A 12,765-nucleotide genomic window follows, 5' to 3' on the forward strand; every position below is an offset into this window, starting at 1 on the left:
GAATCATAGAATCATGGAATGATTAAGGCTGGAAAAGACCTCTGAGATCATCAAGTCCAACCATTAACGTAACTGCCAGGTCCAACTCTAAACCATGTCCCTAAGCATCACATCCACACTTTATTAAGAAGCATGATAGGCAGTGTTTTTCTCTGAATTGTGAGAACACAACCACTTCCCCCTGAGAGCCCTGATGATAACTTGTACGCAGCAGCTGAATCTGACTGGTGTGGCAGTCTTTATGGAATTTGAAGCTTTCTCCAGTGTTTAGGCATAGATTAACTTTCATGTCGTCTTATACTCTGTGCAATTTCACTTCCAAGAGGTACGCAAAGTTTATGGTTTTATATTATGTTTACTGATTCCTCCATTGACTGCCTCATATGAAACACAGGGGAAAAGTGTGTTTGATAACCATTTGTAAAATCAGGACTGTGGCTGTTCGTGTGTTTATGTGTATATATATATATTTGTGTAATACATATATTTGCTTTATAGATTATTTTTTGCTTGCAAAAAAGTGCTAAAGAGAGGAAATAATTTGAAGGAGAAAAAGGAATTAAGAAAACTTAGAAGCTCTGAAACAGAACAATATGAGGGGAGAGTAGAGGGGGATATGGTGAGAAAAGATTTGCTGGAAAGGGGAATAGGGCCTATTAAAATGACTTGCTATCAGGCAGAATATTTACTGCAACTTTTCCTTTGCAATTTTTTCTGAGGAGAAAGAAATCTTGGAGATGGTACCTCATTTTACATCACAGTTTCTTAGAAATAAGTTCTTATTACCAAGAAGAACCATTGGTGTGATTGATGATTTACTTAATTTATTAATTCAGTTTGTTCTTGATATGTTTTTTAATGGTATCTCTGAACTGCTTATCAGTATTAAAAATTTCTTCACTCTGCCATTTGTTGTTAAATATTTTCTTCTATTGTTATTATTATTTCAGGGGTATAGGCCCTGACTGAAGAGAATTTATTTTTGTTTTGTGTAATAATTTGAGGAGTTTTGTCATGTTGTTACAGTATTGAACTGCTCTTGGAAATTAATGTCTAGCAGAAAACAGGTTTTTGTTAATAGTACGAATGTTAGACTATTAGTATGTGTGTTAGATCCATGGGTAAAATATAGATAATGTTTCAATTTACATTATAAATTAATAATAAAAAAAAATCTGAGTGAGATATTTACATTTTGGAAAATAATTCTGGGTTTATTAAGTATCTGAAAGCAGTGCTTACTCTTTGTGCTGTTTATCTGACTGATGAAAAACAGTGGCATTGACAGGAATTTTTTTAAGTGTTAAGATGATGTAAATCTTCTTGAAGAATATTAATAATGAATATGTGAAAGTGTTTATTACGCAGGCCCAAAGTTAAATATTTTCATGGCACCGCGGATATTTCAAATATAATAATAACTGGACTAATTATTTTTTTTTTTATTTTAGAGAGAGAGAGTAAAGATATGTGAAAAATATATTTAATATTTTACTTTAGAAAGTAACATTTTAAAAAATTGTGCTCATTTCACCTTTTATATCTGAAGGTGGAGGTCTGAACTCTTTTCTGCATAAAGAATGAGAGTTTTTACTTTCTGTTGAAAGGGGCACAGTGTAAACTTGCAGTATAATACAAACATAATTTATGTATCAATTTTTGATGTTTTCTGTGACATTCCATCTAGTCTTCGCTTCCTAGCTCTTCTGAGGACTGGAAGTGACAAGAAACAATACATTATGTTAAAAAAACCCCTTCTCTTTAGTAATGTATTTCATAAATCACAAAATGCCTTGCAGGGTTGGTCAGTCATAAAATAAAGAGGAATATATGCTAACAGAAAGAGAAGATGGTTCTGTCTTTGTGATAATGTCTACAAAAAGAGACCACCAGATTGTTGAAGAGAGACTGCTTAGACAGCCAAAAGTAGATGGGCTGGGAAAGTGACACTGTACCCAGAAGTTTATTTAGGTTGTAAGAGGAGTGGGGTGAAACGGACCTATGTTGAAATTCAAAATAAAGCAGGTAATTTAGTTTCAGGAATTCTTTTCAGGAGTTCAGTGCATACAGGATAGCAAGAAATCTCCAGATTGCCTAGTATTTTTTCATTGTTACCCCTTCATTGCCATGGCTAGACCCTGTTTTTATGGATTTGCCAGTGTAGAATGTCTACCAATACCTGTTCATCTTCCTTTATGAAGTGGAAAAAAGAGGAAAGATGGATAGTAGGTAGGGGTTGGTAGGAGTTGTTGAAGTCTTTAAAACATGATTTCATGTGAAGATTTTCAGATTTTGAATCCCAGTAGCAGAGGAAATAGTAATGGGGTTATGAGTATGGTGGGATAAAAATAGGTGGTGCTCTGATATTAGTATTAGACAAAATCACACGCAAAAAGGATGAAGAAGGGAAAGCATACTCAGACTGATGCTAACATTATACGATTTAGGAACAAGTACGGCAATAAAGTATACAGGTTAAAAGAGACTCAGCCAGGTCCCGACAGGGTCTTCTGGGGTAGCATTAATAGGACTTTTAGTGTGATCAGCAGCAGACAAAGACTGGTCAAAATTTGGCCAGGTGATGCAGAATTAAGCATGAGTGGAAGAGTCTTGTTACCTTTGCACAAGTTATGCGTACCATTGACAGAACTGACATGTTTCCTAGTTATGTTCTATGTCTAGGAAAAACAACATACAAAAAATTACAGTGAAGTGCAAACTTTTAGTGTGAAAAATGGGAGCAATGTGTAGAACTTCCATGAGATGTGGGGAGACGGTTATGCTCAAATTAGGAGAGGATTAGCCACACTTCTTGCTGAAAATTATCAAAAAAGTTAGAAATAAGAATATTAGGAGTCACAGAGCTGACTATAATAAGAATAGGGATTCTGATTGTAAAAAGGTAGCTATAATCAAATGGTATAGTGGTTTCTCAGCAGTCTGAAAGGGTTATCATTGTGCTTGAAACCGACCAATCATTTGGTAGTTAGAATGATCTCCATAAAGTGGGAGAACTTTGCTGAGTAAGACATGGGAATTAGAAGAAAAGGAGAGATTCTCCTTCTACCCCTACCTCTGCCATGGAAGAGGATTTTGTACTTCGAAATATTTAGATTAAGTAGGGAAATTTTTTAGGTGGTAACAGACCTTGAAATTTCCCATCTCAAAACAGCAAATATATTAGCTTCCTAAATTAAGTTTATGAGATTTCAATTTTTTAATATTTTTAAAATTTATTTATCATGTTTATATATAATAAATATTAACCACCTAAATAGATAGTAGAGCAAATCAGGGTTGCTTATAGAAAGTGGCATGGTATTCTGAGCCCAGTGTCTGGAATTAGATAGACAGCATTATTTTAATATAAAGTGGAGGTTGCAAATTGCCTGTTATCAATTGTGAAACCAATGAATCGCGTTAATTGTAAAAAAAATTACTGTTGTAAGTTTAGTTGTAATGATGTTTTATGGGTTTGCAGCGTTGGAATTTTTAAAATACTAATTAGCAGGAAAAATCGTCCGCTGTTTTTCCCCTGTCAATATAGAACGTGCTCCAGAGAAGTAGTTTCATTCAGTATTTACCATCACACTGAATTAGCTTGCAGCTGATGGTGTTATCCATTACATGTGCATGTACCTGGCTTAGGAAGAATGGAACTCAATGTTTCACATTCTGTTTCTTGTCACTGAGATGAGAATAACTGGGTGGATACAAGAGGCTGCTTGTGTGATGACCATATTACTTCGCTGGGTACTTTTTGCACAGTAAAAAAATGATTTTTTGTTTTTGATGTGTTTTTATGTTCATACTTTGAATAATACTGTTGTAAATGTTGTCATACTTGTAAAACATACCACTTAACTGAGCACCTGACAAGGATCACCAGTTTTCCTTTCATCTGTAGTCATCATGATACTATGCATGTGTTAAAGTTAAGTGGATTCAAATTCAGTTTCAAATTTATCTACTGCCTGCACTTACAAAATTCTGCGGTACTGAATAACCAATTACCCTGTTGCACAAAAAGCAATACAAGTGACACAACAGTCCAACCCACTTCTTTTATTTGGAAGGTGCAGTTTGTAAAATGCAGCATTGAAGAGCAGGGTCTGTGAAGTCACCAGAAAGGCAGAAAACATAATATTGACTACTTTAATGTTTTTAAATACATAAAATTTTCTGTGTTAGACTTTACATTCTTTTTTTTTGATGATGCTGTCAGTCAAGATGGACTGCTATTCTGCAAGATCTTTGGCTATGAGATAGAATGAATTTAATTTTTGATATTCTCAAAAAACCCCACCCAAGAAACCAAACCCATATACTTATGTTCCTTGTTCAGAATATTGATAGATGTTGGGACTCGCATAGTTTTCTTTTGACTGCCTTATTAGTAACTGTGGATAATGTGAATGCATGTATTGTAACAATATAGTATATTTCAATGCTTCTAATATATTTCTATATGGATTTTTTTTCCCTGCATTGATGCCATAATGGGGTTGGGTGGTGTGGTATCTGTGGAGGCTTTCCTTTGAAGAAGCTTCATGCTTATTTGAATCTTTCTGTTCTTTAAAGACCAAATGCCTAGCATCTCTGAAAATGTTATCTGTGGGATTTTTCTAACAGTATGGGATACTTTCCTGAGAACTGCTAAATTTTTCTGGATTTTCAGGGCTCTTTATTTTCAATGTGGAACTTCACTTTTCTGTTCTTATGAGATTTAACAGTATGGATTAGCATGAGAGGATTCATATGCAAAATATAAGAAATCTATAGACAAATTATGGGGAGAGGTTTTTTGCAGTCCTTTAGGGCAAATCATTAATTATTTGGGCAAACAAACATTTTATGAACTGATTGTTACTTGTGTATAATTGTTGACTTACGAATCTTTCTGTAAAAGTTGTATGTTCTGATATATGGTCTGGAGTTGTACTCTGTGGTATAGGGAGATTATAGAGAAGACAGAAACAAATTCTTCTCAGTGACGCACTGACATAACAAAGAAAAGGTAGCAATAATCACAACTTGCAACAAGGGGTATTTCAGTTTGAGAGAAGGAAAAAAATAATTCACAGTGACATTGTAACAGGTTGCTTAGGGAGGCTGCTGAGTCTTCAGAAATTTTCAAAGCTTGACTATATGTGGCCGTATGCAAACTGCTCTAACTTTGAAGGTAGCCGTATGTTGATCAGGAGATTGGACTGGATGACATTTAGGTCCCTTTCAGCCTAAACTTTTCTATCATTCTGTGATACTGAATTTTAAAGAAGATGGTGCTCAAAGTTGCTTTGCTAATGCATGGGGTGACTTGAAAACCAATTCTGAATTGAGTTTACTTTTCTGCAGAATTCTAAACCTGTGGGTAAAATTGCTTGCAATTAATGGGCAACCATTTGTGCTGCTAGTTCTTTCTAGTTTCTACCTACTTAGATGTTTTTAGCCAATGTTTTTCTTAATCTGCATTCTGAGAAACATAAAGGCCTTGGAAATACAGGATTAGAGAAAAAGAGGACCTTCCCTTAGCCCATTCACAAAACAGGTGCAGCAACAAAGAAAGCAACAGTCTGATAAATAACTTTCAGCTCTCACTTTGAAGGTCAGGAAGAAGCTATGCTCTTCTCTTTGACCAGAAGTTTCTGGGTTGTTATTTTTTCACAAGGTTTTGCACTGCTACAGTTGATAGCAGCCATTTAGGTATTGGAATAAAGTTAGCAGTTTATTTTGTATAAGCTATAGGTGTACAATATATGTGACCATTTATTTTCTAACTCTGCAGTGTATAAGTTAGAGAAGAAAGTTTTCAAAAGTTAATGACCAATCTCCTGGACTACCTTGTCTGCTGATTTGTGGGTTTTGATGTTTTTAGTGATGGAACGAAAAGACGACTTCATATTTCAGATTTGTAGTTTCAGCAGAGCTACCATAGTAATGATTCTGTAGTACGAAATGTAACTTCTTTGGCTCTGATGTCTAGAACAATGTCATTCATGTGGCATAGATTTGTATAATTACTTGCTGAGGCATAGATAGAAAGATCATTATAAAATTTAAGAAATCTGACTAAATTTATATACTCCTATTGATTATTCTAGTACAGTTGTGTTATAACTCTGTAGTTTTTGTGACAAAAAAAAGGATTTGTTTAAGTTTGACTTCATGAGCTGCTTTATCTTACCTGTGTTGTGGACAAATCAAATTGTATTCAGTGTCTTTTTTCCTTTTCTTTCTTTTTTTTGCATCCTGGACATCAGAGGAATGCAAGGCAGGTCAGCTGTGAAAGTCAGAATATGAGTGACAGTTCACAGAATTTTATGCTGACCCATAGAATTTTGTACTGACTCAGAGGAATTCTGCTTTACTAGCTGACCTAATACTTTTTTTTTTTTTTTTTTTTTTTTTTTTTTTTTTGTAAAATAGACGTTTTATTTTCTGTTCTTGGAAACTAGGGACTTGTCATCACATAGTCATCATTCTGGGATGCTATTACAGCCTGCATTTTCCATCTTGGGAGTGATGTAAGGAGTCCTTGGAAAAAGAAAAACAATTCTGAGATCTTTATCATGTGTCTATTATTATCATTTAGCTCCACTGCTTTTCTTACTATGAAAGTAAAATTCACTTTCTATGGAAACACACGGACTAAACTAAAAGCATGTGACTCATTTCTAGTGGGATATCCTTGGTTGTTATACAATGACAACTATGCAATTCACAGAGCATGTTGCAGGTATTTACGATTTTTGGCATTTTTTGCAGCCAATGAAGTCAAATTGTCCTTTTTCTTCTTTCTAACACAATTTCCCTGAGTGAGGAGTTTGATTTAATTTCCATCTTGAATGTGTCCTTAAACCAGGATTTTCATGTTGGAACAAACTTGGTGATAGAAGCTTTTTCTAGAATTAGAATGGATGCTGATGGTTGAAGAACACTTAATTTTAATAGTTTGTGTACATCTTGGTGAAAACTTTTGAAACTCTGAAGCAATGCTGCTTAAAACTGCATTAGTGAGAATGCTGGCTAAGGTTTTCTGATTTTTTTTTTTTTAAATTTATTTAAACAGTACTTAATGCTAAGTGGATATTAGTCATGGCCAACATACAGTCATGTTTCTCTGTTTAATTAAAGGCAGAACAGAGAGAATCATAAGTACACATCAAGTCTATGCAGTGGATTAAAGAGAAATGAAAGGCCTGCTTCAGATACAGATGAAAGATAGGATCCCTGTATTTATTTTTAGCTACACTAGTAGATTATGTAGGGTGCTTTTAAAAATTGTATGTATAATTTTGTTTCAGAAAGCACAGCTGTAATACTTAATGTTATGCTGCACTTGAGCAGTTTGTTCTTCGTCACCTACACGCATTACAAAAGAATCAAACGGTTATACCTTATAGCGTAACCAGGGAAAGGATTACAAGTGCACAACAAGTCATACCGTGGTGTTGTTTCAGAATATTTGTTGTCAATTCATATTAAGTGTTTTTAGTCCAGTTTTCCATAAGCACTTTTTATGCAGTAGAATTATTTTATTTTGTCTAATGTTTCTGCAACAGTCTCTCAAATGGAAATTTGAAAAAGTTGATATTGCTGTGGAGATACAATATTAGTTTGCCTTGTGTCTTCTGAAATGTCTATTAGTTATTTCTCCTTCTGAAGCCTGTAATTTTATTCGGTGTTTTCTTTTGAGTTAAGCAGTTTCATCTGTGGTCCACATGTTTTTTGTTAATATCTTCAAGTGAGTTGTACTAAAGATTCCGTTTTTGGCTTAAAGGAAAAGAAAAGGAGAGGAAGCATTTTTTAGGCATGTTGTTATATGGGTGCATCTTTGTGCAACATCCAAACATTTGTAATAGAACTGAACTTGAGTAATATACATATTTTGTTTTTCCTGTACTGGATTCTTTTTCTTTGCCATGCAAGGTCAAACTTGTATTTTACTGTAATGGACTATCAGTTGTTGAAAAAATAAATTCATTCTCATAGAACAGAAACTGTAAAGGTAACAGTAACTTAAAGGTTATTTAGGTTTTGCATCTGAGTATAAAATCAAATCAAATAGTAACCAAAGTAGTTACTAAAATTAAGCAGGTTATGAATTGCTATTTTAATCCAAGTTCCCAGAACATTCTTTTTTTCATTTCATAAAGTCAGCTATCCTAATTGTCACCAACCATGCTTTCTAAGCTAAAGACAGGACTGAGTGATCACAGCTACTAGACTACTGTCTGTTGTTGCCTCTGCTGGGGATTTGAAGAATATAAGTAGAACAGGGAGCTTACACTGCCACTAGTTCATGGATAAACAGTGGACGTTATTGCCTAAGACTGAGATTTTATTTACCAAAAAAAGAAGAGAGGCAGAGAAATTTTTAGCTTATTTAAAGTACACTGAAATCATGTAGAAGAATTACTCTTGAAAACATATACATAAGTGTTTCAGAAACACAAATTAATGGGTTAGATTTAATATTTATTACTTATTTGTAGTTACATTGTTGCCAGTACCCTTGACTTGCTGAATTAATGTATTTCAGAAGATCTTTTTGAACAATACCCGACAAATGTATGTACCGTAATTTTTTCTTTGTAGTATGACTCTAGCAATGAACAGTGACTCTTCATCTTTTATGTGTCTTTTCAAAATTTTTAACAAGTATGCCTTCCTGAACTAATAAAATTTAAATGTAATTACCATCAACATTTCCCTTTTTATCTGTTCTTCCCTTTTCATCTGTTTCTTTGCTTGTTATCCAAGAAACATTCTCTTTGCCTCTTAATGATTTAGCATTTAATGTCCATTACATTTACTTTTAAAGAGGGCTACACTTGGCCTTAAAGTATGAGAAGTCAAACAAATGTTAGTGGCTGTTTGGTGATGTAGCTAAAAGGAAGCTGGATACAAGATGATGAAAAATGTTTTTCTAAAAGCTTTTAACACTGCTGAAGTTCTCGTATGAGCTAATTATTGAGACTAAGAGTGAGTACTTTTTTTCTCTGCCTTAGTGATCTCAGTTTGGGAGTTTTTTTGTTCAATGTTCTGTACAGTAGACCAAGGATCCAGTAAGATTCATGTCACTGTAATTTCACTGGTATCCAAAGCAGGTGCATATGTGTTAAAAAAGCTCAGTTTTCTAATAAATTGTGTTAGGAACCAACCCTGAAGGGCCTGGAGAGTGACTTTGGGGCTCCTAATGTCTGATACTACAAAGATGGTCTCCTTTCCTTGGTCCTTTTCTTAGCTGTGAGAAAAAAACAATGGCAACAGTGGGAAGAAATGAAGGATTGAAGAGTAGATGTTACCACAGACCCCAAATGAAGACAATGATGAAAAGCACCAACTTGCATTGAATGAATTATTGCTTGGTAATTTTAGATTAGCTAAATAAATAGCTATAGCCCAGTTAATTTGTGTCCTGTCTTATCTTTCCAAGAGACTTATTGAGAGCTCAGTTGTCCAGTTTTGCATTTTTGTAATATTGATAAGTACTTATGTGTTTATGTGTACAAATGGAAGCGTGTGGCTGCATATTATCACAAAAATGTGGTAACATTTACTTTGGAAGAGTAACTTTTTAGGAAGAATACCAGTCCAATTAGAGACAGGTAAAGCAAAGAAAAGTCCCTAGTTGGAGTTTTTTGTTGGGCATAAACAAAATAGACTGTCTGTTCGTGTTTTACTTTATGGAGTTATGTATTTAATGATATACAGTACAGTATATAATGCTATATGTAGCATTTGTCTCCACTGGTGTGTGTAAGATGCAAACATATAGTTTAGGTTACTATTTATATGCTGATGCATATGTAATACAGAGTGGAGAACAGGCACAAACACTTTGGAAGTACAAATGGAGAGAAACAAAATCCATTTTTGTAAGACAGTGAAATTCTGATTAAAACTGCAAACATTGCGCAGAGTCAAGCTGAAAGTCTCTTTTGGTTTAATACCATTTGGAGTGGGTTTCCAGTAGGCATTGGTTTTGCTGCAGTTCGATTTGGAGCACCGACTCCTGTGGTCTAAGGGTCTTACTTCTATGCAGCAGTTTCAGTTGTAATAGAGTAAAATTGTGTGTGTGCAAATGAGAGCTTGACGTAGGGGGATGTTTATTTCTTGTGCAAAATGAGGGGCCTAGGGTCCTTCACTTGTTTTTCTGAGTGAGTTGTCAGGGGAGATGAATGAATCTGTATTCACAGTGTAGTGAAAGAAAAAAGCTGGATGTTGACTTAGTTTGAAAATGTGGATTTAGACTATGTTGTACAGCTGAATATGCATTTTCTCCTTTTCTGAACCGTATTTTTTTACAGAGAAGAATCAATCCAATGCTGTTGCAACATTAAAATGAAATGAAAGCCTATTATATCACATATTGAAGCAGTTAAAGTCAATAATAAAGCCTAATTAATACATACAGTATAGCTATGAAGTGCAGTAAATATGAATAACAAAGTGTTCAGAAAAGCAGAATGAAATTACAGCTTTTCAATAATCTTCAATTTTTTAGCTGTAATAAACATTAAAAATAATGTGAGGTTAATTCCAGTTCTTTTATATTGTTACTGACTTGTTGCAGATAGCATATAGACTCTTTAAAAAATAATTTATTCTAAGAACAGAGTGATTCCAAGATATGCACAATTTTTTAATCTAAAGAAAGTGTATGTCTTAAATAATTTTTTAACTCTAATTGTAATGATTTTTACACAGACAAGTAACTCTCTTATTCCACAGCACTGACTATAGGAAGAAAAGAGATGTTTAAGGCTCATATTTTTCTGTTGAACTCTTGTGTCTTGTGAAGCACAGTAAAATTCAAGGAAATTAAACCTGCATAAATTAGACTTATTTTATGTGTTTGGTTTAATTTGGAAAATTAAAGTATATGTGGCTTTTTTAACTGGAGTGATGTAATATCAAATATTGTCAATATGCATGATTTAAAATAGTGAATATAACATTCTTGAACTACATATTATAATGTTTAAACTAGAAATAAGCTAAAATGTTTTCTAAAAAAAAAAAAAACAAACCCTGTGTATTTCTTCCTCAGAAATTGGTATATTTTTCCTGTATAATTTTTCAGTCTTTAATCTTTTTGGCTTCTGTATTTTTATATATTTATCATACATGAATCATGGCTTGTGTAGTAATAATGTCTTTAAGCATTTCATCCTTTTCTTTATATGAATTTTAGGTATGCTATTCCTCCAGAGCATGGGAAACGGCTTGAAAGACTAGCTCAAGGTAATATTTTCAATATTTCCATATGTAAGATGTTTGAAGGACAAACCTCCAGCAAAGTGAAAAACATTGTCCTTGACTCACCTACTGTGTTTTATTACTTAATGGTGTGTGACTTTTATCTGTCTACGGTATGATTGCAAACAAAGAACACTTTCTAGTACTCTGAGGAATTCTTAAGAAACAAATTTTTTTTTTTTTTCCTCTTAGAACTTTATTTTGTACTGGCAATTTTAGCTTGGTGAAACTTATGAAAATGAGGCTTAGTATTTTGTTGTTGATTAGATTTTCTTTGCTAGTATCTTTGTCTCCTCTGTGCCCTTGCTTTTTCTTGTTATATCTTCTTTTCATTAGTAACTTTTGAATCTTAACTTCTTAGCCAAATTGGATACAAAGGTAGAAATATTGAAGACAGCCAAATCTCCAGAAGTTTCATGAAAGGTAATGGATGGGTAGAGGATGGAAACCTGGTTAGTACCTCTGGGAAGGGGGAAGCAGACAAAATATACCAACACTAAATCTTATTTGGTAGCAGCCTGCTGGCCGGTGAGCAGGCATATAAATCCACCTTAGCCAAAGCATGTCCTGGCTTTTGCCCTCCAGAGGTGTGAGGAAAGTATGTTGAGAAGGAGCAGAGGATATTGTAAGGTTGAGATCTAAGGCATAAAAAACACTAAGTGTATAGGAGAATTCTTCTCCCACACGGATTTGTTTTATTTTCAATAACACTACACCTCTCTTTTTCTTTATAGATTTAAGAGTGCAACTTATGAATGTGGGAATGTTTTTTCGTCTAGCAACCCATGGTTTTTTTTTTTTCTAACTATATTATATAAGGAATGCTATGCTGTGTTGATAATTAGATATCATGTATCAGGACCAAATTCTGAAAATTTTTGTACATTTTCTTTTCATATCCATTTTATGTGCATATAGGCACATGACTATTTTTCTGAGCTATTTTTAAACTATCGCTTAGAACAGTAAGATGGCATGTATCACTGAGATGTGAAAGTAAAGACCTGTGAACTTTCAGTCTTAAAAACACATTTCAGAAACACACATTTTGACCTGGATAATTACATTTACTATTCCTAAATTTTCCCATAGTTTCAATTGAGAAGCTTGTCACTCATTTTTCTTTGCTTTCCAGATTCTTTTTCCAACTTGCAAAGTATAGAACTCTTCATATGCGTACCTTGAAGCTTTTGGTTTTGACTGGTAAACAAATTGATACATGTTGTAGACTGGGCAAGTGACACTGACTTATGACAGGATCATTCAGTAATTATTTTAAAGATTTAGAGGAGATGAGCAAGGAGTAAAAGGAATAGAGAACTGGAAAAGGTTCAGAGAGGCACACTAGGGCTGGTGAAAAATTTGCCTTTTTGTTTTAATAATTGTTAGTAAGCTCTAACTTTTCAGTCTGAAAGAGTGTCAAATAAAGATAAGGGGATATGATAAAGACCTGTAATGAGTGGCATGGAAAAGGTGACTAAAGAGTGATTGTTCACTGGG

At 33.9% G+C, this 12,765-nt stretch overlaps 1 protein-coding gene across 1 annotated transcript in view; it reads left to right on the forward strand.

Moving 5' to 3' along the window:
• The window catches only part of KDM4C (lysine demethylase 4C), a gene marked incomplete at its 3' end in the record, with an annotated part of 291,227 nt that overhangs the window by 44,446 nt on the left and 234,016 nt on the right, over positions 1-12,765 (forward strand). The window contains exon 6 of the mRNA XM_082335703.1: positions 11,201-11,250. Coding sequence (XP_082191829.1) covers positions 11,201-11,250 — 50 coding nt within the window. The remainder of the gene's footprint in view (positions 1-11,200; positions 11,251-12,765) is intronic.

Source organism: Platalea leucorodia (genome assembly GCF_965183815.1).
Source record: "Platalea leucorodia genome assembly, chromosome: Z".
Classification (NCBI taxonomy): Eukaryota; Metazoa; Chordata; class Aves; order Pelecaniformes; family Threskiornithidae; genus Platalea; species Platalea leucorodia.